Source organism: Macaca thibetana, chromosome 2 (genome assembly GCF_024542745.1).
Source record: "Macaca thibetana thibetana isolate TM-01 chromosome 2, ASM2454274v1, whole genome shotgun sequence".
In the NCBI taxonomy this organism is placed as follows: domain Eukaryota; kingdom Metazoa; phylum Chordata; class Mammalia; order Primates; family Cercopithecidae; genus Macaca; species Macaca thibetana.
Genome location: NC_065579.1, coordinates 185,243,283 through 185,270,368, shown reverse-complemented (window position 1 = coordinate 185,270,368; position 27,086 = coordinate 185,243,283). Strand labels below are relative to the sequence as shown.

Here is a 27,086-nt window from a genome sequence, read left to right as displayed (position 1 = left end):
ATATAAAGAGGACCAATCTGTTCAAGGCAGAAAAAATTATAAACTATCTTTTATATAACACATTAATTACTAATGAATGACTTACTTGTAAGGCATTAATTTCTCTTCGTTTCATAATGTATATTAAAACACTTAATTAAATATTAAAAATATTTTTGCCATGAAGTGAAAGAGAATATGGAGCTTAATTATAAAGAAAGTAAAGAGAATTTCGCTAACAGGTTTAATATTTCAAATTATTGCATATATGGATGCATGGATAGATGCCATCTTTTGGCAATTTATGAAACTAATTAATTGATGATTCCTATGGGGTCAGTTAATTTATACATTTACTGCCACATTGAGGATATATGTAGACAATATAACCTTAAACCTATGAAATGAAGATACTGGAAGATATTTAATTGTATTCACAGAACTGCTGTAAGTTTTAGAAATGAATTTATTCGTACAAGTCTATATAACATTTTGACAATGTTACATTTTTCTAAAATATTCAAAGATCTTACAACACTGAGTATTGGCTATTTTTAAATTAATCGTGTAATAGCATCTAAGAATAGACTATTTGAAAAATAGAGTATTATCTGTTCTTTGTACATGAATTTGACATTATTTATCCAAATGACCAGAGTTTATGTTTTCAGTATTTTTCTACCAGATAGGCAATCAGTGCACATTTCTCTTCTAGTCTCCTGGGTGTATGGCCTAAACAGAGCCCTTAATCACAAGAAAGTTCATGACTCTCAGCCAAACTTTCAATTTAAAAAAAATCTAATTAAATTAATCATTCTGTTTCATAGTTTACAAAAGGAGTTACTTTTGTCATGAGAAGGATATTCCTGGGGTTTCTGAAGATAGTAATTTACCAAAAATCCCCTGGGCCTTTTAGGTTCTTCCATTTCATAGATCGCCCACTGAAATTATCTCTGGGGGTAAGTATGTAGCAAAACAGCGTTAAAGACCAGTGCTTCTCCAACTTTCTGTGCGTACAAATCACTACAAATCTTGGTATAATGAAGATTCTGACTCCGTAGGTATGGGGCAGGGCTGAGATTCTGCTATCCTGATAAATTCTTAGGTGCTGCTGGTGCTGCTGGTCTGAGAACCACATATTTAGTAGTAAAGCTACAAATTATGTAAGGGTACAAATCCGAATTGCTGTCATGGTTATCAACAAGACTCAGAAGAAGACTCTTTTTCAGAGTATTGGTTACAAATGCCTATATATTCATGCTCAAATGGGGTATTTTTTTTTGAATATGACAATCTTAAAGATTTTCTATTGCTCAATGTAGCTTTATAAGTAATTCAGTCCAGCTCCTTCATATTATAGTTGAGGTCACCAAGGGTCAAGGAAGTTGAATATATGCCCAAGGTCACACAGCTAGAAGCAGGATATGCACTAGAACCCAGAAACTCTGACTACCATTTCAACAAAAAAAAACCCTAACTTCTTTGGCATTTCCATTTGTTATATTCTCCCTGACACAAAACCTAAGCGTGAGTCAATAATGATTAGAATTTCACCTTTTGATCCTCACAATAGTTTAAATGATAGCACTATCTGTGTGACTGACTTTCCTAACAGCTAAATCTCACAGTAGGCAACTATCTCCTACAATAACACGGGTATTCACACATCTTTCTTCAAGAATGTGCTTGCAGTTTTATTGTGGACATTTTGTTCCTTAATTTTGAGAACCTGGGGAGAAAGGTGGGCAGAGAAATGAATGGGTCATTAGTTAAAAGGCAAGGGTTGAATTTGCAAAAGGTTGTGGCAAAGTAAGCAACAAATGGGAAAGAGTGAAGGGCATCAATATTGATCTTGCCTCTCATCTTTACCTCTGTCTTCTTGCTTGCAGGTTTCTATTGTGTAGTCTCTCAAACAAAGCCGACTTTATTTATGGTGTGACTGATTTAACACTACTGAAACAGTCCATCATCTGTTAATTTGGTCCAATTAAAAACTGGTCATAGGGAAAACCCTGGGAATTAAGCTCATTTACAAACACAACTTCTGATTCATTTATGTCTTGCTCATTTATGTCTCCTCTTCTAAAGGATACAATTCAGGGTGTTGATTTATAGAGGTGGTTCTTTTCAGTTTCCTGAGTTTCTGTGACCCCTTTTGGTTGTGTCCATTAAAAAAGTACCCTTCTGCCTCTCTCCCCTCGTAAGGCTATCGTTAAAACATTTTAAAGAGGCTTGCCTAAGATTTCCTGCTATCCGGAATTAGAAAAATCCCACTAAACAGCTAGAGTCACCATTTATAAAGTACGTACGCATTGCATGGACTTACGCTAACATGACTGTTTTCTCACTTAATCCTTACAACTCTTAAAGTTAAGTACTATTATCCCCGTTTTGCAGTTGAGGAGGCTTTAGATTTAAACGTTCAAGTAAGTCATCAAACACTATAAAACAAGAAGCTACAGCTATGCTATTTGAACCAAAGGCTGCCTGATGCCAGTGCCAGCACTGCTACCCACCAAGCTCCATTGAGATTTATGCCTAGACTAAGTAAAATCTCTGAACAACAACAACAAAATTATTTCCTCCACTTATTTTTCCTTCTTTGCAACACAAGTTCTTGTAGGCAGGTAGGTGTTCCACTCTCTATACTTAGCCTCTCCCACGTCCTCTGCAATCTTTCCCTTTTGCTGCTGGAATCGTCAGAGATTGCTACTGCAGCTGGTGAGTGGGCAGGTGCAGCCACCATCTGCTCCAGGAGTCCAAATGCGCAGAAGAACCTCGCACCCAGGACCTGGCCCAGGCACCACGAATTCCAGAACATGCTGGGGACACGGCTAACCCCGCCCCCTCGCGGTGGCGATTGGCTGAACCCTCCCTGAGTGCAGAGCGCTGATTAATGAAGGCAGTTGTCTCGCCTGCAAGTTCGGACGAGACATCTCTAAAGAGGTGAGATCCGCCGGGGGTACTGAATGGGGGCTTCAGTGCTTCCTGCCCGAAGGGTCCTTGAGAAGCCTGTTTGTTTTTCCCGGCGCTTGTCTCCACCCATCCCCTTCTCTCATTGGCCAGACCTGGCGGGCGGCTGTGTTTCCATTGGCCGGGGGGCGGTGTCTGTCCCTGGCCAGGGTGGGGGCGGGGCCTCCGCCGCTTTGAGCTTGCCCTTGTGTCTGGTGCTCCTTAGAGCTGCCGCCGCCGCTGCCGCCGCCGCCGCTGCCGCTGCCGCTACAGCCGCCCCTGCAGCCGGAGCATCCGGGAGCCGCCACTGCCGCCGCCGCTGCCGCCACTAGCGCTGCTTCCACCGCTGCTACCTCCCCTCCCAGGACCTCGAGACACCCCGGGTCCGAGCGGCAGTGCAGCTTGCTTGCTCCCCCTCTCCCCCAGCCCTTCCCCTCCGTGACCTACCCACTCCTTGCAGCCCTCGCCCGCACCTTCTCCGACAACCCGGCACCCCTGCACCACCTGCTCGGGCAGCCCCGGCGGGCTCTGGGACTTGCTGTGCGCGCCGAGAGGAAGGCAAGCTCCAAACCCCTGCCTGGCAGACAGGCTGTCGCGGCTGCACCACCAGCAGGAGGAGAAGAAACTATTTCGCCCACCGATACCCCATTCTGCGGGTGCTTTGCCGCTGTCGCTACTGCTGCCGCCGATCCGAGTCCGCGGGTTCGAACACCTCAGCGGCGGGGACGGTAGGTCCCGCGGGCGCCGGGAGGAGGACACCAGCGGAGCCCTGCACTCTCGTGCCCCGCTCACCAGCATCTACTTGCCCCCTGGTTCCTTCCCCAGCCCTTTAGAGAAGGGACCATGATTTGGAAACGCAGCGCCGTTCTCCGCTTCTACAGTGTCTGCGGGCTCCTGCTACAAGGTAATCCCCGCCCCGCCGCGGGGAACATCAACTTCTCGCCCATTCCCCATCTTCCCCATTCCACCCCATATTTCCACTCTCCCCTCCCAGTCCCCCTGTCCCCAGCGATTTCCACCCCCTCCCCCTACTCTCTGGTGCGGCAGGGGGCAGTGGCAGTTTGCACCAGCCCCTTGAATTTCTAACGCTGGCTCAGCCCTGCCTTCCCAGCAGTCAGCCCGTTACGCGGCACCTTTTGCCTTTTCATTCACCTGAGCTTCCTTCATCTCACTCCATCTCCGCCGGCATCCCCCTCCCACGCCTTTTGGCTGGCAACTTGTGCCTCTCTGAACATTCCACCCACCCGACAACCCCCACCAGCCACCTCCCACATCACGCTCTTGACCGACCCTCTCCATCTCTTGTCATCTCTTTAACCTCCCCCTTTTCGGGTCGCCTTTTCTTTTCCCCCTCTTCCTACCATCATCATATCCGTGTGTCTTTAAAAAGTGTGTGAGAGCCTGGGAGCGAGCTACCAAGACGGCGAGAACAGCAGCAGCGGCAGCACCGTGTGCATTGCAATAACATCTCCGGGGGGGGGAAATGTGTTGTGAGACGTGTCATTCACCTAGGAAGAGAGAGGAGACTCTGTCTGGGATTTAAGGAAAAAAAAAAAAAAAGAAAGAAAGAAAAAGAAAGAAAGGAAAAAGAATAAGAAAAAATAAAAAAAATGAACGAATGAATAAATAAACCAATAAAGAAAGGGGAGAAAAGGCAAAAAAAATTAAAAGACCCAAACGCACTTTATCAACACATTGACTTTTTATTATTCAGTCTGTGTCATTTCTTTTTTTTTTTTAATCAAAGAAATGTATGCTTCCTAGCAGTTACTTTACTGCCAAGAGATTTTCACTTAGATTTCCTACCTCTCCATCTTCTCTCTGCCGCTTCTTTCCGTAATTAATATTATCCTTTCACGTGAAATGTAAGAACCCCTACGACCGCAGTGGAGGGAAGCCGCACAGAACGCTGTTATTATGCAAATCACTGGGTTTGGATGCCGGAAGGCTAGGGAATCTGGGTTCACTTTTCTCCAGACCCTCTTTTTTGGAGGAGGGAGTGAGGGGGCTGTGTGGAATGGGAGGATGATGCTGATTATGAAATAAATGGCAATGCATAGTACAGGAGTGCATGAGGACACTTTGGGTGGTGGAGGAGGCAGAGGCGGCGTGCTAGGGCTGGGCGGGCAGGGGCTGTAAGGCGGAAGATTGTCGCTTTGAAGAGAATAGTATAGGGATGTGGCTTGAATGTGAGATATAGCGAGGATGGATGTGAAATGATGATTGATAGAATATTTTTTAAGCTAGGTGACTAGATTTTTTTTCTTTGCCTATCTCTAAACCCTTCTGTCATTATTTGGGTATTTGCAGGAAGACAAGTTGATGAAATTAATTTTTCCCTGGGTAAAAGGGATCTGAAAGTAAGACACACGTAGACTTACTGGCGTGCAAAACCCAATCGGCCTTTGGAGGATTTAAATGAGGTCAATGAACCATGTTTCAGCAAGTTCTTGGAATGCATCCTCTCTCCTGCCCTCCTCCGGAATATAGACTGGGGACAGAATTTTATTTATGCATATTTATGAACATGAAAGAAGAGGCAGTGGGCGGAATTTTCCTGAATTAACTAACTGACCTTCTAGAGATCTTGTGTAGAATATTTTGGTGGTACTTTTGTGTATTTTACGTTGGGTGTAAATTTCAGGCATGTCATGTGTGCCAGAATCTCCGTGAAGGCAGACAGCACATTCTTCCTGCGTACGCCGCCGAGTCCCATTTCTCACCCTTCACACCCCCATCCTCACGCAAGTAACCCGGGTGTCTGACATGTTACTTAGGTTTTTAATCCGCGCTGAGACAATCTCCCGGAGACCCTACTTCACCTCTCAGTAACTTGCATTTCTCAGCTCAGCTGTGTGTGTGTGTGTGTGTGTGTGTGTGTGTGTGTGTGTGCGCGCGCGCGCGCCGGCGTGCGCCGTGTTGGGGGGAGTGTGATGTGGGGGAATCAGTTAATTTGGTGATTGCAATGAAAATTCGACACCGCTGGATGTATTTTCCCTGCCAATCTGTGTGTGCTGGTCCCGGCCGGTCAATGCACACACTGCTAGGCTGCTGCGAAATTATTTATTATAGAGCATGTGGGTCATGGACTGCACTTGGGGTCGCCTCCTCTCTTCCTTCAACATTTCCCTGTGAATTGTCTATTCAGTGCAGTGCAAAATAACTGTTTGCTGGTGCCTCTCTCAGCCTGGAGGAGGATTTACTCTTTCTCTACCCGGAGAGATTCCATCAGCAGCATTCAGGCATGAGTCTCTTTTATTGAGTATGTAAACCAATAATTAAGACAGTGCTGCTTTTCACAGCAGACTGGGGTAGGGGGGTGGGTGCGGGAAGGGGGTGTGAGTATAGCAGAGAAAATGCACCACTGCAACCAGCAGCAACACCAGCATTAGGTCCAATAAATAAATAAATAAAGGTCCTATACAGCAACCAGGGAAAGAGCACAAGTCCAACCATGTCTGTGGACTTAGGAGCATCTTAGATCAGGCCATATGAATACACTAAAAGAGATAAGAGGATTAAAAAAAGAAAAAGAAAGAAAGAAAGAGGAGGAGGCACAAAGCACTACTGGATTGTCTTCTCATGTTTATGGCTGCCTCACATTTATTCATCAAACACTACTCCACAGACACATCATACTTTGTTGATATTGTCAGGTTTTGCTCTAATTGCTCATGCCTTCCTTGTCTTAGGCTTGGCTGAGAACATTGCTTCGGGGTTCAGATTTATGTTTCTCCCCTACCCTACCGTTTTATTAGGACTTGGTTAGGTTGTAAAATGAAGGCTTTATTTCTTGGACATAGATTAACTACTTAGCGGGTCTTTCTATGTGCAGGGAGAAAAGGGTGGCAGGGGAACTAGTGAGCAACTGATTTTGGCTAGAGGGAGTCTGCTCTGCCTGCTAGTAGTTATGACTAGGCAAATACTATAGTCAGTCAATAGCTTCTTTTTTTAGCTTTATCAGCACTATAGTGATATTCACTTAAGTATACTAATCAGTTTATCCCATGTATTACTCTTCCCTTTCTTGCAGTATACATTATTAAAGACAAAAAAACTCATTTGAACATATCTTCTCTGTGTTTCTGTATTTTAACTGACTGTATTTTATATTATCACCTATATTTTTTACCTTTTTTTCTCGGAAGCAAATCAATTTTCTGGCTTGTTAATATGTGGAGTGATAAGCCAGTGATGAGAATCCAGTCAATGATAAAATGAGTTTTTTTTAAAAAGGCTTACTTAATTCTATAACATCTGCCAGTTTGTCCTCATCCTCATCGTGTCTTTAGGAAATGAATAATAAATAGAAAATAAACATATGCTTTTGGCCAAACTATAACTTGGAATGTAGGCTACTTAAATAGCAAAATTTGATTTAGTGTTCAGCTACAATGCATCTTTTCTTATTTTCCCTCATCATAGAAAGAGGAAAATCTGGAGTAAGCACAAGGGACACATTAGAGAAATGAATTTCTTTGCAAGGATTGCAAAAGCTTGCCACCTGTAACTAAGTCCTCTCTTGGCTATAGAGTAGATCCAGTTCAATTGCTAACTCTTGCTGAAACTTTATCCCTTTCCATGCCTGAGGGGGCACTGCAAAGATGGAGAGAGTGCCCTGGGCAGCACAGGAATCAGTTCTGGAAAGGGCAAAAAAGAAACAAGGGCAAAATATAACAAGAAATAGTCATGCATACATGCATACAAGACCTCATTTTGTTGAGAACTGTGTTTACTTTTTGGAATTAGTCGTATACAAAACACCTCCAAGACAGATACTGGGGCTTTAGTTTTTTTTGTGTTTGTGTGTGTGTGTGTGTGTGTTTTTATTTTTTATTTTGGCCATGGTATATTCTGGTAAATGATTTGTTATGTTTAGTAGAAATATAACACAAACACAATTTAATTTGAATATGTATTCAAATTAAATCTCATTGGATGTACATAATACTTGCCTCAGTATGTGTCATGAACCTCATCTTACATTTTTTAGAAAGCACATTATAATACATATTATACTTATATACACTTAATGAAATAATTATGCTTCCTAAAATCATATCTTTCCAACTATTTTACCTTCACATATATTAACTTTAGTCTTGTCAAGCTCATTTCTTATGCCAAATGTAGTTCTTGAAACACATTTTACTCACTCCCTTTTTCGATTAACATAAACTTTGGAAAATGGAGCCTATATACTTAAATGCAATAACTGTGGCTTAAATAGTCGAACATCAGACAATTGGTAATTAAGAAAATCTTTGCAAATATGAGGAGTTCCTAGACTGGTTTTATATCAAGATGTGGAAGCTTACTTCATTGTCTTTTTTCCATTTCTATAACTATTAGAACTCTGGGAACATAATATGACAAAGCTAAGTATCAATTGAGATGATCTGTTCTTGTGTCCTTCATTAGAAGATAAGACATTTTAAAACTATTTGTCACACAATTAAATAGTGGTAGAATGTCATTTTTCTTAAAGAAAAAAAATACTTAAATCACTTAAAGAGCAAAATGGAAGTGCAAAAATGTTGGAAGACATCCTAAGCATGCATTTGAAAGTGGCCTGGAATCAACACCAAATGGCATCAATTTTCTCTTTAAGTAGTCTGTGGGATATCAGTGATTGAGACAAGTAAGCCTTATTTACTATGAAGGATTTGGGGGTACATTAATAATCGAATATAGACCTAATGTCATATGGATGTTTTATTTGATCTTGCTGAGATGTGCTCTATGATATTTATTGAGAAATAGTCTTCATTTTATTAGACTGTATTAAACCGATTGGCTAAGTCACCCATTCTGTAGCAGCTGACTGAATAGACTAAGGAAGTAGAGAGAAGGAAAATCACAAACCAAGGAAGCCGACTCAGAAACTGAAGTCAGAAGCCCCTTTGTTGAATTGGCAGATACTGGTCTGATTTACTGTCTTAAAACAGTTCTAGTGCCCAACAATTATTATACTTAAGCTTCCTGAGGGCAAGCTCTGAGCCTTACATAGCTATGCAGTTTTCTTATCCTCATTTTAGTAGATGCATAAACAGTCGTGCTGGATTGAATAATAGTATGTCCTAATTACTTCTGATGGGATTAAATGATCTCTTCTTTTCATAATATGGAAACACTCATACTTTGTCAAGTCATGTAAGAGTTAATTTTGACATTTTGTAAGCTATGTTGGTTTATGAAAGTTTTCCTATATTAAATTATCACATAAATAGTTCTTAATATATATCTTTAAGTGAATTCAATCTGATCAGTCATTTTTAACATTTTCTACCATTTTTTTCTTCTCCTTGATTAAAAACTCCAGATACTTTACGTTAGATTAGATCATAAACTAATTTTATAAAAAATGAAGGACATAATTTAAATTTACTGATTTAACCTAAAATATTTAAAAGGACACGTTCATTGCCAACATTTTATTTGAAAATGTCAAGCATTTTTGGAGTGCAATTCTGTAGTATCAAGAAAGGCATCTTCTGCAAATTCCTTGTGTAAAGAGGTGGGTGAGGATTAACCTAGAGCTGTGGCAGCTGAAGCCCCCTGCTGTGTGATGATGCAAATGGCATCTCAGGCCTAATGTGCTCTGCAGAGGCGGCAAACTCAGAGGAAAGCAGTCATGTGGCATGAGAGTGAAATGGGAAGTCTTTTTCATAGCTTGTAGTGGACATAAAACATCCTTTAGCTTTTTATAAGCAGAAATGATCCAGAGTATTTGTAATCACACGAACTTATGACAAAGCAAAAGAGAGAACATAGATTTTGTTTAGAGAGTAATAAACAAATCCCACTAAAACTACCAACGTTTTCATCCAATGAATGGTAAACATTTAATTTTCTTCCAGACCATCAGGAACATAGGTCAGTTTAATGAAGATGAATAGCAAAATTGCAATAGGATTTCTTTGCTGTTTTTTACATGTGTTGGACCTAATAACTGTTTGGCTGGGAAACATTCTGTTATCCAGTTCTTCCTTCAGTGAGTAAGCAGTTAGTCCCTTAATCTCATTCTTATTAGAGCATTTCCTGTACTATGAGAATATAGTAGTTTCTTTACAATATAGGAGTTAACTGTTCAGTGTATGTTCAATTTATTTAGTGTTGTTAAGTATAATTTGTGTTATGTCACATCAGTAGAGAATGTTTCCTATCTGAACAATATTATTTATCATGTAGGCAAAGTCATCTGATACGTTCTCTAAAAAAGTAAGAGTTGTAGACCTATTGTTATACCATTAAACCCTATCAGATAAAAGGAACTAACATAGCTTTGTATATTTTGATTCCATTTGCCACAGAACAAAAACCTGAATATGTTATACAACTGATTTTTATTAGTGAGCCCAGTTGTTCCTGTTAATGTGTTCAGTGGATTTCCTTAAGCATATATGAAATTGTTTTCATCTTAGAAGCCTATTTAAAAATTAGTGAAGTAAATATTCTGCTTAAGTAGGGATCAGTTAAATATTAATGTCAAAATCAGAGATGTAATTATAGAGAAAGGAAGTATTTCACAGTCACTTATTTACATATATGCACATATATACACATTTAAGTATGTCATTTTTTTAAGACTGAAGAACATCTTTATTAATTTTGTAATTAGAGTTTAGGGCTTTCAGGGATGTATAATAGAATGAAGGAAAAGGTAAGAGTTTGTTTTGTTTTGACTCATTGTGTTCTTTTACTCTTTCAATTAAGGTTGGAATTTTATTTTATTTTTTAAGTAAATTTTCTTAGGCTGCAACAACGATTTACAAGCCTTCCACTTAAAACACACACACAAGTCTTACAATTTATGAAATAACAATAGGGTTGAGTATTCTGGATCTATTTTTGCGCTAATGAAACTGAGTGATAAGAACTTATTACTACTTGAATAGATACAGAGCTAAGTTGGTAAGATTTGCCATAGAGAGAGGGGGTTATTAACTATTCACATTGTATTTTGAGGTCTTTGAAGGAAATATTAACACAGTCTTTATTCAACTTTGGGAATAACTGTTTCTGAGTCAGCAAATCATTTTTACTTGAATATTTAAATTATCTTTTAGCCATTTCATTGCTGGAGGGGAAGTGTCTGGTGATAGTTAAGGAGTTATTCTGGGGGTTAAATACTGACGTCATTAGGGATTGCTTAACAAGTAAAAAAAAGCATACTTTTGCTTTCAGAAAAAAGAAAAATCTCAAAGCTAAATGTGATCAAATAGTGCAAATAATGTCACATTATAAGAAAACAAAGTCCTTTAAAAAGTCAGATTGCGATTCTAAAAATTTTATATATTTTATGATGGTTAATTTACAGTAAGGATACATTGCTTATCTAAAGTTGTCCTTGAGAACAAAGTGAGAAAGCACCTTTCTGACAAGGATGTGCTGTCGACTGCTGAGTGTATAGCTGTTATATTGATTTGCTGTAATTTATAAAGCCAATTAATCTATTCTTGTAAAGAAATATTTTTAGCTTTTAAGCTAAAATTGTTTGTATTTTAAAATGCAGGTGCCTTCCATAATGCTTATTTAAACATCAAGGCCTAAAATTTATAGTGTGTAAAAAAAGTCCTAATTTTCTTAATAAATTCATATTTTACATGAGCTTGTCCTGTATCCCCCATGGGGGAAAATGTCCATGACATTTGTAACTTCCATTCATTCTCATACCTTTTGCATCTCTGTTTTTCAATCTGGAGTTGTAGGCTTAAATTTAAATGAGAAATAATGCATTACGAATTAGAATATTTATATGTAAAAGCAAAGAAAAATATATAGTAAGCTTTTTATTTAATTGCCATTTCTTTACTGCTCTCTATTTTATGTGCTGAAGTCTGAATACTAACTCAGCTTCCTTTATACTCTCCAGGAATATAATATCCCTCCCATTCCCTGCCCATGCTACCGACTTGAAAGATCCATTAAAATGAATTAGTGGGGAATGAAGAATAAAGAAGTGGAGTTTTGCTAAAGGATATGTACAGAATATGTACAGATTGGGTATTTTTCCTTTCAAGCCCCAAGGAGCACACCCCAGTGTTTTAGCAAGGATAAAACATGTACAATATGTGTTGAGTTGTTTTTGTTATTGTTATTACTGCACTTTTTTGAAAGCTCCGTTCCGTAGTCTCTTAATAAAAATGGCAAAAAGAAGGGGAAAGGAATGTGAGTCAGCCAGCCAAACACACAGAGAAATGCCTGGCAAAGCTGACTAAATTAGCATATGCTAGGCTGAGTATTTCCCTCTGTTGTTACATAATCCCTTTCTAATACGAAATCAGTTCTCATACTTAACCCTTTCAGGAGGTTTGGAATTCTCCCACTGTTATATTTTTATTTTGCTTCATTTATTTGCTCATGAATTGTGTAAATCATCTATTCAAGGGCTTTTATGTCAAGTTCTTTTTTTCCCTCTCCAGCACTTCTGTATACAAATGTTCCATTCTATGTCCAACTTCAGGATTCAAGAATCAACTTTTCTATAGCTTCCACTGAGAGGATCTAATTAGCATTTTAGTCTCCCTTTACTCATGTGCAGCTTTCTTTAGAAAATGTATTAGTTCTATGAGGTTCCCCTAAGGATTCATAATACTCTAGTTTGTTACATGTACTGTGATATTCAGTGTGCCTTAATTATGCACGTGTCCTCATTTCAAAGCCTTTTCAGGGATCATGTGGGATAGAACAGGGGTCTGGCTGTAAGTTCACTGTCATGTATTAATGTGTAGGTGGTATTCAGAGAAGGATGTTTCTGAAGGCAATTATATATCTATGACTTCAATATAGCAAGCAGTTACTCACATTCTGCACTTACTAGATACCCTGCCAAGGCAGAATTAAATTCACCATTGTGATACATAATACAGTATCTGTTCATTCTACATAACAGATACTGCTCTAGGATTGAAATAAAATAATGAGTGAAAATGTGTATCCCCTACCCTGAACAGGGATTGTCTCTTTCATTTTCCCAAACAAAAAGAAGAATCAGAAATTGTTCCTAAGTCAATGCTCTATTCCTTAACTAGCCCATTAACACATTTTGCTATGGTGGGATCTTGAAGTTTTGCTGGATTTTATGTGAGGCTATCGATATTTAAGTAGTATTAATTGCCTGCAATCTTTGTGGACTGCCAAATGTCAGTGCATTGCCAAATTTGAGACATTTTCGGGTTTTAATTTAGATGCAATTTGAATACTGGTGAAAGTATAGAGAGATGCTGAACTCAACAGAGAGAGGCAGACCTCTTTTTCTTAAAGAGGCTTCATTTGTGGAGAGATTGCTACAAGAATTGGCTTGTTTTGTATCTGATATCACTTATAAGGGGGATATTTTCCTATATTACATGAGTATGAGAGTGCATTTGTATTAATTGTACCCTTTGACTTACATGTCTTCCTCTGTGTCTTATGTCATAGGAAAAGGGTGGTTTAATTTGTAACTGCAACTTGTGTCTTTTATTCTTTTATTTATGCTTATGGCAATAAAAAGCGTTTTATAAGCTGATATAATATGTTTTGACAATTTTTATTTGATTATTTTACACAATAGCATAATTTTTGAAGCTATAGTTTAGTTTTAGTAGACAAAAGAATGCCATCTGCCATCTATTGATTATTTTAAGCATTTATGTGTTCTTAGTTCATGAGAGAACTGAGCATTTGATTTTGTCTATTCTATGATCTACATAAAATTTGGATATTATTATTATAGTGTTTTGAAGGTTATGTGTTTGTCTGCCTGTCTCCTCTAGTGGACTATAAGCCCCTAGTGTACAGGGCTGAAGTCTTAGTCCTCATTATATTTCAAGTGACTAATCGAATGTCTGGTCTGTCTTTGTTTTTGTTTGTTTTTCAAATGTTTTCATCATTCCACTGATTGATTAGTTTTCTTCTAATAGATTTAATCTTGACACAACTCTTTAATTGGATCTAGATAATATATAAGTATTTACATTATAACTGCCAAAATGCCAATACAGTACTCCAAATAGAATAAATATTTTCAGTGACTTTTCATTTGTATGTAATATACAGGAAGAAGACAGAAATGCACCCCAAGAAACAAAAATAATTCTAAATAATGGTGCACTTAACAAAAATATGAATTAATTGCTTTCAGTCAGGGCAGTCCATTCAAATTTGTACTGTAAACATTTATTTGAATCTTCCTGATATCTTTGGGTATTTTAACCCCTTATCTTCAATCTGCTTTCCAAAGATTTTATCTCTAGCTTCAAAAATATTCCTGATGATGACTTTGGTTAAACGTGAAGCCACATTATCTTGTTGTTCTACCTTGAGTAGCTGGCATTTCCGGATAAATGTATAAACAAAGAGGAATTACAAGCTGACCTTGATCTACCAGATTATGTGTGGACTGACCTGCTTTTTTTTTTTTTTTTTTTTTTTTTTTCCTGCCAAGCTAGAGAGTAGAGGTTCTCTGATTAGTCCCTGAAGTAAAGATTCAGGGTGCATTCTTCGCAGTTAACTGGAAGACATTCTGTCAGTATTATTTAAAAGACCCTTTATAAATTCTAAATGTTGATCTGTTTGTGTTTTTAATGCTTAGTTACTTATGCAATTGATGACACATATATGCTGTGATTGGATTTTTTTTTTTTTTTTTGCATTTGAAAGACAGAGAGAGATAGGATGGAAATATTATCTGCTTTTAAAGAAAATGTAAATACAGTTACTGGAAACCCGAAACCAAGGGAGAAAAGACTGTACAATTTTTAGTGACTGTATTTTCACATAGAGTGTTTTAAGAATACTTTTTCTAAAAGGTCCCAATGAAATGTGGCTTTTCGTAAAAGTCATATAGTTTTTTCCTCACATTTTAAAAATCAATTTCCCTGATGTCTTTTGGATTTTTGACTGTTTCATGACTCTTAGCATTTGAAAAGATATTATTAACTAGACTAGCTTACGATTTACCTGAATGCCAGGTGCTGAAATCACTCTATCGTCCTCATAGATGAATATGTATTCTGTAAAGAAGTGTCCACTGAAGATAAACTAGCTAAATTTATTAAGGGTTCTTGCCGCTTTATACAGTTGGTATTAGGAATTATATTCTCTCATAGCTTCTGTTAGCACCTAGTCTTGCTTCATGTGAAAACATGTCTGTATGTCGCTACAGTTGCAGAATAACCCTTCTTCTCTAGCATGGCTTTTGTCTGGCCCCTGCTCATCAACTTTCCAGAGACTAGTGACTTAAAGGGAAGGGAGTTTGTTTTTGCAATTTTTTGTTGGACGCAATTTTTGTTGACTCTTTCACTATTTCAACGAAACATTATCTTACTATGTTACTGAATTTATTCATTATATTGAGGATATTCCTATAACCTATGGTTAAATATGACATATTTTAATTTTTTGTGTGTAACCACTTACTATCTGAAACTGGAACTGTGAGGAAAAGTTATACCTTCCTATGTTCAAGATTTTTATACGTAATGATTCACTTAGAAATTGAATTTCAGTTTGTTATTAAAAAGAAACACCTTTACCTGTTACTTTACATGCCAAAGCATTTCAGACCAACATTCTTGTCCAGAGGCACCAAATTAAAAGCAATATCCATGATATTTAGCAAACAAATATTACACTAAGAGTACAGATTTTATAGAAAGACCATTTTACAAATGGTATTGATTTTACGGAAAGATTTCATGGTAAGTAACATGAAAAAGAAGTATGTTCAAAAATATTTACAGACATATTTTTAAAAATCAAGTAAAATTTATGCAGGGTAGTTTCATGTTCGCTGGCTTGCTTTTTTATCAATATAAAAATGCTATGGATGAGGTAAAACTAATGGTGTTACCATTTAGTAACTTAATTTTTCCGTATCATTTCATTTCCATGAAATTTCCAATGCTATGATAAAAGTATTCTAGAGAGATAAGAAGTGCATAGTATTATGGAGGTCTGGTGGAAGTCAATAAGTCAGATTTATTTTAAACTTTGTTTTGCTTTACCCAATTTTATTGACTGTACAAGTATGGACTATCAACAAAATAGAACATATTATCCCTGAGGGATCTGACAGCATAAGAGTATATGTTTTAATAAAACAAATATGCTTGATGGGTATAGACAGATTGGGGAGATTAATATTTTTTATCATTTCATGATGGACTAACTATAAGGTAAAAGTAAATTCCATCAGGCTTTAGGGATATTTTCTCCCAGGAAATTCTCATCACCTAGCCATACCATGATGGAGTATAGAAATGGATTGATAATAGAGAAATGGGCATAACACAAGAAGCATACATGGTCAAATTGTGGTTTGTGTGGAAGTGGTAGTGAGATTGGCCTGGTGGAGGTCTTTTATTTAGTAGTGAGGGTTCTTTATTCTGTAATGGGAGGAGCTGTCAATGGACTAAAACTTTGATTTTGGAAGTCCCTTGCAGTAGGAAGACATGACAGTGGGAAGCAAGAGACTTGAGTTCTCAGGCAAGCCATGTCACTGTCTCACTGGCCTTGAGCAAATTACTTCTCTTGTAGCTTAGTTTTTTCACCTGTAGACTGAGTGGTTGCAACCACATTCATTCTTTGGTGATGTATTGTAGAAGGAACTTATGGATGATTGCAAACTGCAGAAATGGCATTTTTCTTTTTTCCTTTCCACCTAAAGATGTTTTATAACATAGTATAACAGTAACTCTTAAAATAGCATTTACCGAAATTTCACTTTTTATATCCACCCGTGCATTGTTTAGTGCTTAAGGATTTTACATATGTAAACAGATTTTTTATTGTAATATATGTGCCTCTACAAATTTCAGAGCTTTTCTTTCTCTGTCAATGAAGTTTATAAATTAATTTTGTAGCCATTGGCCTGAGTTTGAGCCGTGCATACTTTTCTCACAAAATCACATGCATAGATCAATTCTTCAAATTAGGAAATTGTTTCTTTGGTCATTTTTATTATTAGGAAGTGGACTGGATTTGGTTTTTCAATTTCGAGTTTGATTTCATATTTCTGTGCATTTAATGTACATTAAAAATTTTCTATGGTCATTTTATTGTTCATAGCCTTTGGTTTTATTAAGCATAACTTATTCATTGATTCATTTTTCAACAAATACCTATTTGAAGGCAGTGTTGTAAAATGCTGGATGTATAAATGAACAAGATGGAAGCAGTCCCTGCCCTTATGGGGTTTATAATAAACAAATCAAAATACATAATTCCTTTCTTTTTTTTTTTTTTTTTTTGGTTGGAATTGGAGTCTTGCTCTGTTGCCCAGGCTAGAGTGCAGTGGCATGATCCTGGCTCACTGCAAGTTCCGCCTCCCGGGTTCAGGTGATTCTCATGCCTCAGTCTCCCATGTAGCTGAGACTACAGGCACGTGCCACCATGCCGGCTAATTTTTGTATTTTTAGTAGAGACAGCGTTTCTTCATGTTGGCAACGCTGGTCTTGAACTCCTGGCCTCAGGTTATCCGCCAACCTCGGCCTCCCAAAGTGATGGGATTACAGGTGTAAGCTACTGTGCCCAACCTATAATGCCTTTCTGAATTAAAATTAGAAATTATATTTTTATAGTAATATCTTTCAACAGCAACAGGATGTGGATATATCAATCAGGATATGAAATCACTGGTTTACAACAATGCTGTAAACCTCAGTGGGCTTTTAACATTTTTTTTTGTTTTTTAATTTAAGGTTAGATTAAAGAGCTCTCATGTGTCCAGTCGTTTATCCTGAAAATGTTCTCAGCATGATGCCAGTTTCTTTTTTTTATTATTATTAATGCAACTTGAAACAACCTGACAAGTGAACAAGAAATATTCAAGAATGCTCTATTCTAACTGATTTGTTCGAGAGGATGATTCATTTAATTTCATAAAGGCTCAGTGGGCCAGAACAGTGGATGACCAGGTCAGCAGAGGGAATGTAGGGGAGAAGAGGTCTGTGAGAAGGATCTATGTAACAAGCAACAATATTTAGTTTTTTAGAGCTCGAGTTCTGCTTGAGCAATTCTGATGTTACCAGCGACATTCATTTAAAGAACTGCTGATGCCTCAGGGAAAACACTTTTAAAGTGTCCTATCTAGAAACAATACTCCTTACACTGTGTCGTATATATTAAAACTCCCACCCCTGCTTATATTACAATACATCATACTTGGTTAAAACCTGTACTAACATAATTTGACTTTTTGAAAGTGTCAATTAAATGTTGTTCCTGAAACTTTTCTTTCCTGCTCAATATGGTTGAAATATTAACCTCCTGGTCAACAAAGCTGAAGAATAGATGGGGATACCATTTAAGAAGTTTACAAATGAAATGAATTTTTATACAATTATTTAAAACATTGGAGAGAAACACACATCATGTGAATAGCTACAAATATTCTTGGCATCATTATTTTACTTCCTTTAATATTTAAGTGTGATGACCCCAAGATGGGAATGATATCACATTTCTAACAGATTGTGTGATATTTTTGAATATTACTATTTATTGGCTAGTGATATACCTGGAATGGATGATATACATGTTACAATAGACAAGCGAACTCTGTGTAATTTTATATATATATACACACACACTTTGGAAATCATAATGATGGTGGTCTAGCATTTATAGTAGTTCTGTTTAGAGACTTACTTATTTGGATTATACACAGTACTACAATCCACAGTTAGAAAAACCTTTGCTTACCCATTAACTTTAATTTTACTTCCTTTTGGTTTTAAAAGAAACTTTAATTCAAGTAAATGCTGTGTTGCAGGTGATAAATGGCTAGAGAATAGTTTTATATTAAATGATTTATTTTGAAATATATTCAGTTTTCCAAAGTCAGAAATGCATACATACTTGGAAACTTTTATAAAGGGAACTAGGTGGTGCTGTTCTGTCATCTTTGTGTCTTAGTGACTTCCTTGGTCCTGTTCTGTTCATTAAATACTCTCATATGATAAGCGCATTAAGTAAGGCACAGTTTTGGTCTCCTAGTATTATTTTTTTATTAACCAACTAAGTTGATATTGATTTTGTATCTTTGTCTTCAGCAATATTTTTGTACAGTAGATAAAAACCTTCTTCCTAAGCAGCAAGATATATCATACTTTATTACTTACCTCATTTCTCTAACATTTAAGATAATATATTACATTCTGATATCTTCAGATTTTTTTATTATGTTTTTTAAAACCTCATACTTGGTGTTTTATTTACGAAATCTTTGATTATTACAGTCAGAAGTTACAATGGTAACATTTTTGTACAGTTTGGGTTGATTTAGTATAAAATGCTGCAAATATGTAATCTCAAGAAAAGGCATTAATTTGTAACCATTATTTGAAATATTACTAATTGCGTTAAGTCTTTAAACAAAAGAGAAAGCTTTTTCTTGAAAGGAAATTTTGTTTGCTTAATTTACCTCCCTTTTAAAAAATGTGACCTCAATTAGGCTGTCTGTTAATCTTTTCCAGTTTCAGGATGTTATTAAGATAATTGTACCTTCCCACAATCTTGGTGGTACCTGATAGTACAAAATAAAACACTTATTTGAAACAAAATAAGTAAACAACAAACAAACAAAGTTATTTCATTCTCCATATATATTTAATATACTGGTATATCTGAAGTTTATTTTATTGGTAATAATTATAGCTTCTTTCAGATACCTTTACATTTTGGAATGGCAAATAAGAGAAAACTTACAAGGGATTGCATTTTTTTTTTTTCATCAAAAATCATCTTGTGTTCTGTATAAGCAATTGTAAGTTATGTTTCTTAATAATTTTGTAATGCCATTTCTGAAGCATATATTATGTATTTTCTAATGAAAACCCGGATAGAAAGTAATGAAGTACTCGAAGAGTTTTAACCACATACCTCCTTGTAGAATTGTAATTTTGCATGCTGATCATTTTGAGTGGGGAAAGATAACTTACATCCTTCATTTCTCGTATAATAAGTCCCCCTGGCTGCTACTTAGATCATAAAACTTTAAGTTTTACTCTAATAGAAAACTCAACATTGTATAGAAAACTCTTTGTGTTTTCTGTTATTTTGCAAGTTTTTTGTCTGTGGAAGGCAGAATCAATACAGAATTTCAAAATGGTTCCATAGCATGTCATCTTACAATGTAGAGAGAGAATCTCAGAGATGAACATCTTCTAAACTAATAAGCATAAGTGAATGCACTGCTAGACCTCTGTGCTCATGTCTGGCCTCCCCAGACAAAATGAAAGTCAAAAGTATTATAAGAGTTTAGAATGGGGGATCTGCTTAAAAGAACTGGGATTGTTTATTTACAAGGATGCCTTCATTTTCTATGGAATAAACATTTTCCTAAGAAGAATTAGGTAATTCCCATTTTATACCACCATAACTGTAAAATGTAAAGAAACCTAATGGTAAATAGATAAAATATTTAAGATTATATAAAAAGTATGTCTTGGGGAGTGATTCTTTGTATTAAAATACTTTCTCGCTTTTAGTTACTATGTTATGGGAATAAAGTGTGAACTAGATAAAGAAATTATGAAAGGTATTTGTAAATTTGTCATATCTACATGTTCAAAAACCACTCCGTGTTTGATTCATTTTTAGAAAGTTGACATTTTGGCAGAGATACCAACAAGAAAATATTTAAATTTAATATATTTGATACTATGTTTATATTCTAGAAAGTTAAATAAGACTATTGAACCAATACCTATTTTTCAAATATACCATACTTTGAATAAATTAAATAAAGCATAGTACTTAGTGAAAAATCCATCATAAACCAATATATTTCAAAAGTATTTTTCCTTCAAAAATATAGAAATACAGAAATCTATTGGTTATTTTATTTCTTAAGTATCAGAAATACAATAAAAACCACTTATATTTGGTGATAACCTGGTGATTACTTGTCTTAGAAGTAAAGTTAGATAAACACTAAGCACATCTTTTCCAGTATGTTTCTCCTTGGATTGAGGCTCTAGAGTTCATATCGGAATGCTCTATGCATTTTATAATATCTTTTTTATAATATCCTTTGGTCATTATTTCTTCGAGAACTTTTATCCAAATAAGAAGAGGCTTTCTTAATAATGATCTTTGTTGAAAATTAATCCTAGGCAATGTAGCATAGCCACTGACTATTAGTAATCAATGGCTGCAAACAGATTACTCTGGCATATCATCTTATCTTTTCAAATGCACCCTTGGACACTTCTGTAGAAGACTTTTTTCATCTTGCCAGATTTTATCAATCATCAAAGATTTCTCTCTCACAGATCTAAAGGTGTTTTCACTGTAAAAGGTAGACTAACAACAACAAATTCACCATCAACAAAGACAGCAGTAAGTAAGGGATTTCTGGATTTCTTTTGAAATCAGAGTCAGATAGCAGAATAGGTGAAAATGCCAGAAAAGGGACTATGGTAGTCAAGAGAATAAAAGCAATAGTATAATAAAAATGATGGATATAGATCTTTAGCACCTTTAAGTATATGTTTCTGTATTATACTGAAAGAAATCAGAATCTCCAATGAAGAACTGATACAGATTTATAGCTGATATCAGCAAACTAATCTTTGATGGACCCAGTGGTACTGACATCACTGCACACGGTGAAAGAGATTTGAATATAACTAGATACGAACATAGGCAGATATTTGGTGCAGCATGTTCAGCACCTGATTTCTTGGAAGAGCACTGATAATGAAGAAGCCTAACACAATTAAGAGGTAGGTCTAAATGATAACCACATTTGACCAAAAATAAAACAATAACCTTTGGGGAAACTATCTTACCACAAACTTAATATACTCTCACATACAATTTATAAACTGGGAACTTTCTAGTTGACTTTGTGAAAAGATATATTTTTCTTAAAGTTAATACTCTAGTCTTTCTATGTTGGCACTAATATGACTGGAGGTGATGGGATACAATAATTAGGACATGCTTTTGTTTTGTAGGTGAATCTCAGATACTCCTCTTATTATAGCTTTGCAATTTACAAATTGTCAGATTTTCAAAAGTATTTCATTATTGGCTACATAGGTAGCCATACATGAAACTGGAAAAACATCACAACAGAATAGTTCTTAAAAATAGAGAGCAATGGTTTCATCGTTGATTTGTTTTCATGCAATATTGACATTAATAGAAAACACTTAGAAAAGCAGTGTCTACATTTAATTCCTAATTTGTCAATCAGCAGGTGTTTCAAAGGGAACATTGCTTGCTTTAAACTAAGATCTTTAAATCTGGGGGAAATCTGACATTCTGGGGGAGCCATATTCCTTATGCAAAAGTTTAAAAATAAAGACTTTTGAGGGAGAATAAAGGCATTTGCAAAAAGTTTGTCTTCTCCTTTCACATAAACATACAAAATACATAGAATAAATTAGAGATTCGTTGCAAATTTTTAGAAATGATAAAGATGTATTTGCTCATCTAAACATTAAGAAATTAATATAAATGTGCTAATAATGTAAAGTACTTCTTTGACATTATTTAAGATGTTTGCATCATTATCAGGAATTACATATTGCTTTCTTATTAACTTGTGTATGTTTTCTGTCTTTCCCGTATTAGTTGATAAGCTCTGTGAATGCAGAGTTATCTTTTACTGTTTTAATCTTCCACTTCTAGAATATTTTCTGGCACACAGTTGTTCAATAAGTTTTTGTTGCATGAATAAATACAATTATCTGCATTATTTTTGAAGTAATATTCTTTACATTTTGAGCAGCTTCCTATAGTGAACAGAAACCAAATTAACACCTGTATTTCAAATGAACCTACTTAATATTGGTAATGATTAAGTAGAGTTAAGTCCATTCTCAGACACATCATTTTCCATATTTGACAATGTATCATTTATTACTTGAAAAACATTTGTAATTGTGTGTATGTGTTTATGGCATAAGACTTAAAGCACAATACCAGTGTTTATTTAAAACAATAAAAGGGAAAATAGAGTGGAGGAATTTACTTGCTGAAATGCCATAAGAAGACTTTTCTGAGTCTAAGTGTATTTCCCGTTTTATTGCTTAACATTGCTAGGAGTTCAGCATGTGTGTTGTGTGTGTGTGTTCTTTATATCAGAAATTTAAAGTCATGGATTATAACTAAATTATATGAAAACAATAAAACCAAACATCATAATAGGCCATCGGGGAAATTTTACATAAGAATTATGTTTTAGCAAAATTGGATGTAAGTTTAAAATCAGTTCTGTAGCACTTTAGATTTAAACATGATCTCATTTCAACCCTATTTAAATCTTATTTCAGAGGAAGCATTGTGTAAATGGAAAGTACAAAAGATAGGGCATCAAAAATTAAAGTTCTGATTATGGCTGTGCCATTGGCTCCCCCCATCACCTGGGGAAACAGCTCATCTCTCTAGAGGTCAGTCACTCAGAGGGTGTTAGGCTTGGATCATCTCCAAGGTCCCTTTTCAACTTGAAGACTGACTCCAATTTAGCAGCTAAAATTAAATAAATGGATATGCTTTGCAAAGGTTAGAATATGATTATGTCTTTGTGGTTAGATGAAAAAGTTTTAATCTGACAAAAGTGTTATATAATGATGAAATTTATCACTAGTGGTGTTTGTAAAATTCTACTGATGCACAGTTCTTTCATGTGCTTTAAAAATATATGTGTGCTGCTTGTAAAATGGAGGAAAAATATAAATGTGTGTATTTATTAATGTTTGTATTTATATATTGGCATACTTACTGATATCTAAGTATATAAATCAGTAAATCTTATTGTTACATGATTCCATTTGTTTAAAAAATGTGTGTACCTGTGTACATACTTCATTGCATTTCTGAATTTTCACATTAGTCTCTATAAATAGAGCCAAGAGTAACTAGAAGAGGTATCTTTGAAGAAATACTCAATTTTGTAAAACACTTCTTCTAAGAAAAATCTTAAATTATTAAAAACTATCAGCCTTAAGGGGGAGAGAAATGGATGATTCCGGGAATAAACTTCAACAAATGAAGATGATTTTACACTAAGTACTATAAACTCTTTTTTTTATATTCATAAGGACTCAGAAAAAGATAATATTCTTCAACTACTCTAAGAGTCCTTTAAATTTGTATTAAGAAAGAATTTCCAGGCAGGACTCCTAGGCTATAAAATTAAAAGTGGCAAAATGCTTTTTTTGGTCTCTAAAAGGATAGATTAGTTTTTCCATCTTTCTTGGAAAAATTAAAAGCATGCTGTCTTCAAGATTAAGTAAGAGAACTGAAGGACTTCAGACCATGAGACAGCTCCTCATGAAACCAGTTTGCACATGTTAACTCATCGGAAATTTCACTTTTATTAAATAGAATTTGTGTTAAGAAAGCCAAAGACCTATTATTTCCTTTGTAAGTATGTCATTCAATAAAGGTTTTATTGATTAATTTAGAGTGGATTTCATAATAGCCCTGATCATAATCATACAAAGAGTTAAATTCCCCTCATTATGGAGCAAAGCAAATGCATAGTGTTTATAGGCGTTCTAGAAGGTCAGTCCTCGGACTAATTCACCAACAGCCCCAGATGCCTGGCTTAGCTGCCAACACAGTTGCTTTCGAGTCTGCCAGAAAGTCAGCTGCAGCTGCAGAGAACATTCTTTTTTTTTTTTCCTGCCCATTGCTAAGCCTGTGGATTTTACAATTGCCATGGAAAGAACAGAATTAAAAAATGTAATTCAGGGTGATGATCACCTCACTTACCCTATTAATGGGTTTCAGAGTAATTTATTATGAACAGCAAAACATTAACAGATAGAAGAGTTTTTCCACATGTGCATGTTCTCAAGTAAACTATTTAGTCACATTTTGGAAAGCAATCTTTCCAAAATGTGGCGAGATTGTCTTCCAGTTTCAGATTCTATCTTACTCAGTTTTTGAATTCCTGGCAAGATAATAATAAGAAGAGCTACCATTTTATGTTGTACTGTTATCTGCAATTGGAGGAACATAACCGCAGGTTATTGTACAGAGAGAACTAAGACAATGTGGTTTTGAAATCTAACAGGCATGACCTGTGCTCTTCCTTTGCTGCGTAACTTTAAATAAGTGATGCTACCTCTCTGAGCTTAAGGTGTTTCACCTCAGAAATGAGAATTGTGATATCCATTTAGAAGGATATCTTGAGGGTTAATAAGTTAACATAGTAAAATGCCTCATAGCAGGTCTAAATCTATGGAAACTCAATAAATTCTAGAGATACTGTGAGAGAAAAAAAAATTGTTAGATCCAAAATTTATATTAGATCCTCAGAATTTTGGAGGCACAATACTCAGTGGTATTTTGTAAAATATGCTTGATTAGTAATACAGGAATCTTAAAAGGTAATCTAATGAGAAAGATTAGAAAATCCTGTTAGTAATTACAGACCATTTACAAAGTTTGTAACAAAGTCTTCCATTTTAAAGTCTAAGTTTGTTTGGTCTAGAGTGCCAAAGAAAGGAGGGGCATAGAAGATAGAAAATGGAGGAATCTGAATTGCATATTACTGTTTATAAATCTATACATGAGTATTGAGAGACAAGTGGCCATAAAATCTTTAACATCAATTTATGTTAAAGCTACATTTCTTGAGTTTTAGATCCCCTACAGCTATAAAGACAACTTGAAGAACACTTCTGTATTTGAGTGTAGACAGCTGCTATTTGCCTACTTTTCCTTCCTTATCTTTCTTCCTTTCCTCCTCCTCTCCCTACGTCCTTCCCTTCTTTCCTTTCTTCCTCCTTCTCTCCCTTCTGTTCATTCTTCTTTAAATCAGAATATACTGCAAACAGTCTCTCTCTTTGTTGGAAGTATTAAATATATTCCTGGAAAGAGTCATCTTATTTTGGTATAGATGGTTTCAGAAACTAAATGAAATCAAATATCAGCATCATAGCCAAAAATTGTGCCACTCAAGTGGGAACTGTTGCCAAAGTCTACGGGGTGATCATATTCTCTTGCTTTTCTGGTTTCAAGTATAATTACATTTTAGTGAAAAGCATTAATTTAGACAGCAAGAGAAATCCTGCTTATATTGTCATTTTAACTGAGGTCCACAGAAAACAACTTTTAAATTGGGTCTTTTAAATAATCTAATCAAAATTTAAAATTGCCAGCCTGGTTCTTTGAGGTGACAAGCTATGCATACAGTTGAGATACTAGGATTTGATATCTTCCCTCTCACATGACTTTTGAATAGTGTGGATTTGTTTGACCTTCTGATGTCACATTAGAAGGACATTTTCTCAGTGAGAAGATAATTCTTTTTAGGATTCATCTTTTCAAGGTGATAGAATATGTATATAGTCAAGTTTTTTTTGTAAATGAAATATTCATTTGTGTTTCTAGATGTAGAGCTAAAATGGCCTCCAATTTTTAGTATTTCAAAATAAATATGTCTATAAATTAAAAGTAGTATTTTAAACAGTTAAAACAATTTTTGTGATGATTTATGCAGATAGTCTATATCAACATGAACTAAATATCTGGATATAAGTCTAAAAACCTAAGATCAATATTCCTACCAAGGAGGTAAACTAATTACACGTTTAGATTTTTATTATTAATACACACACACAATTTTCTTTACAATTTGGGCTGGAATTTTGAAAACAATACTAGTCTAGAGATACGAAACTAACATCTTAACAGACAATACAAAATTACTTTTCTAAAAATAACATCGATTATTTAGCATGAAAAGTATATCAAGCACTAAAATATGAAATAGCAATATATTTTATTGACATATAGATTGAAAACTACAAAGCATATATATATTTTTTATTTTTTATTTTTTTATTTTTTTTTTAAGACTTATTCTTGCTCTGTCGCCCAGGCTGGAGTGCGGTGATGTGATCTCAGCTCACTGCAACCTCCCCCTCCCTGGTTCAAGCGATTCTCCTGTATCGGCCTCCTGTGTTAGCTGGGACTACAGGCACCTGCCACCATGCCCAGCTAATTTTTTGTATTTTTTGTAGAGATGGGGTTTCACCGTGTGAGCCAGGATGGTCTCAAATCTCCTGACCCGGTGATCAGCCCGCTTCAGCCTCTCAAAGTCCTGGGATTACAGGCGTGAGCCACCATGCCCGGCCAAGAATATATATTTTTAAATGTTGTGACTTTAGTTAAACAGGCTATTTATGGAGCCCGATTTAAAA

General features: G+C 35.8%; 1 protein-coding gene across 3 annotated transcripts in view; it reads left to right on the top strand.

Moving 5' to 3' along the window:
* Window positions 1-3,741: 3,741 nt before the first annotated feature.
* Window positions 3,742-27,086, top strand: part of CADM2 (cell adhesion molecule 2) — a 1,083,199-nt gene continuing 1,059,854 nt past the window's right edge. For 2 of the 3 annotated variants that reach the window (XM_050782111.1, XM_050782109.1), the window contains exon 1: window positions 3,747-3,835. In XM_050782111.1, coding sequence (XP_050638068.1) covers window positions 3,775-3,835 — 61 coding nt within the window. In that variant the 5' untranslated portion in view covers window positions 3,747-3,774. Of the gene's footprint in view, window positions 3,836-27,086 lie in introns of all 3 variants that reach the window. The other variant, XM_050782110.1, reaches the window with a different exon arrangement.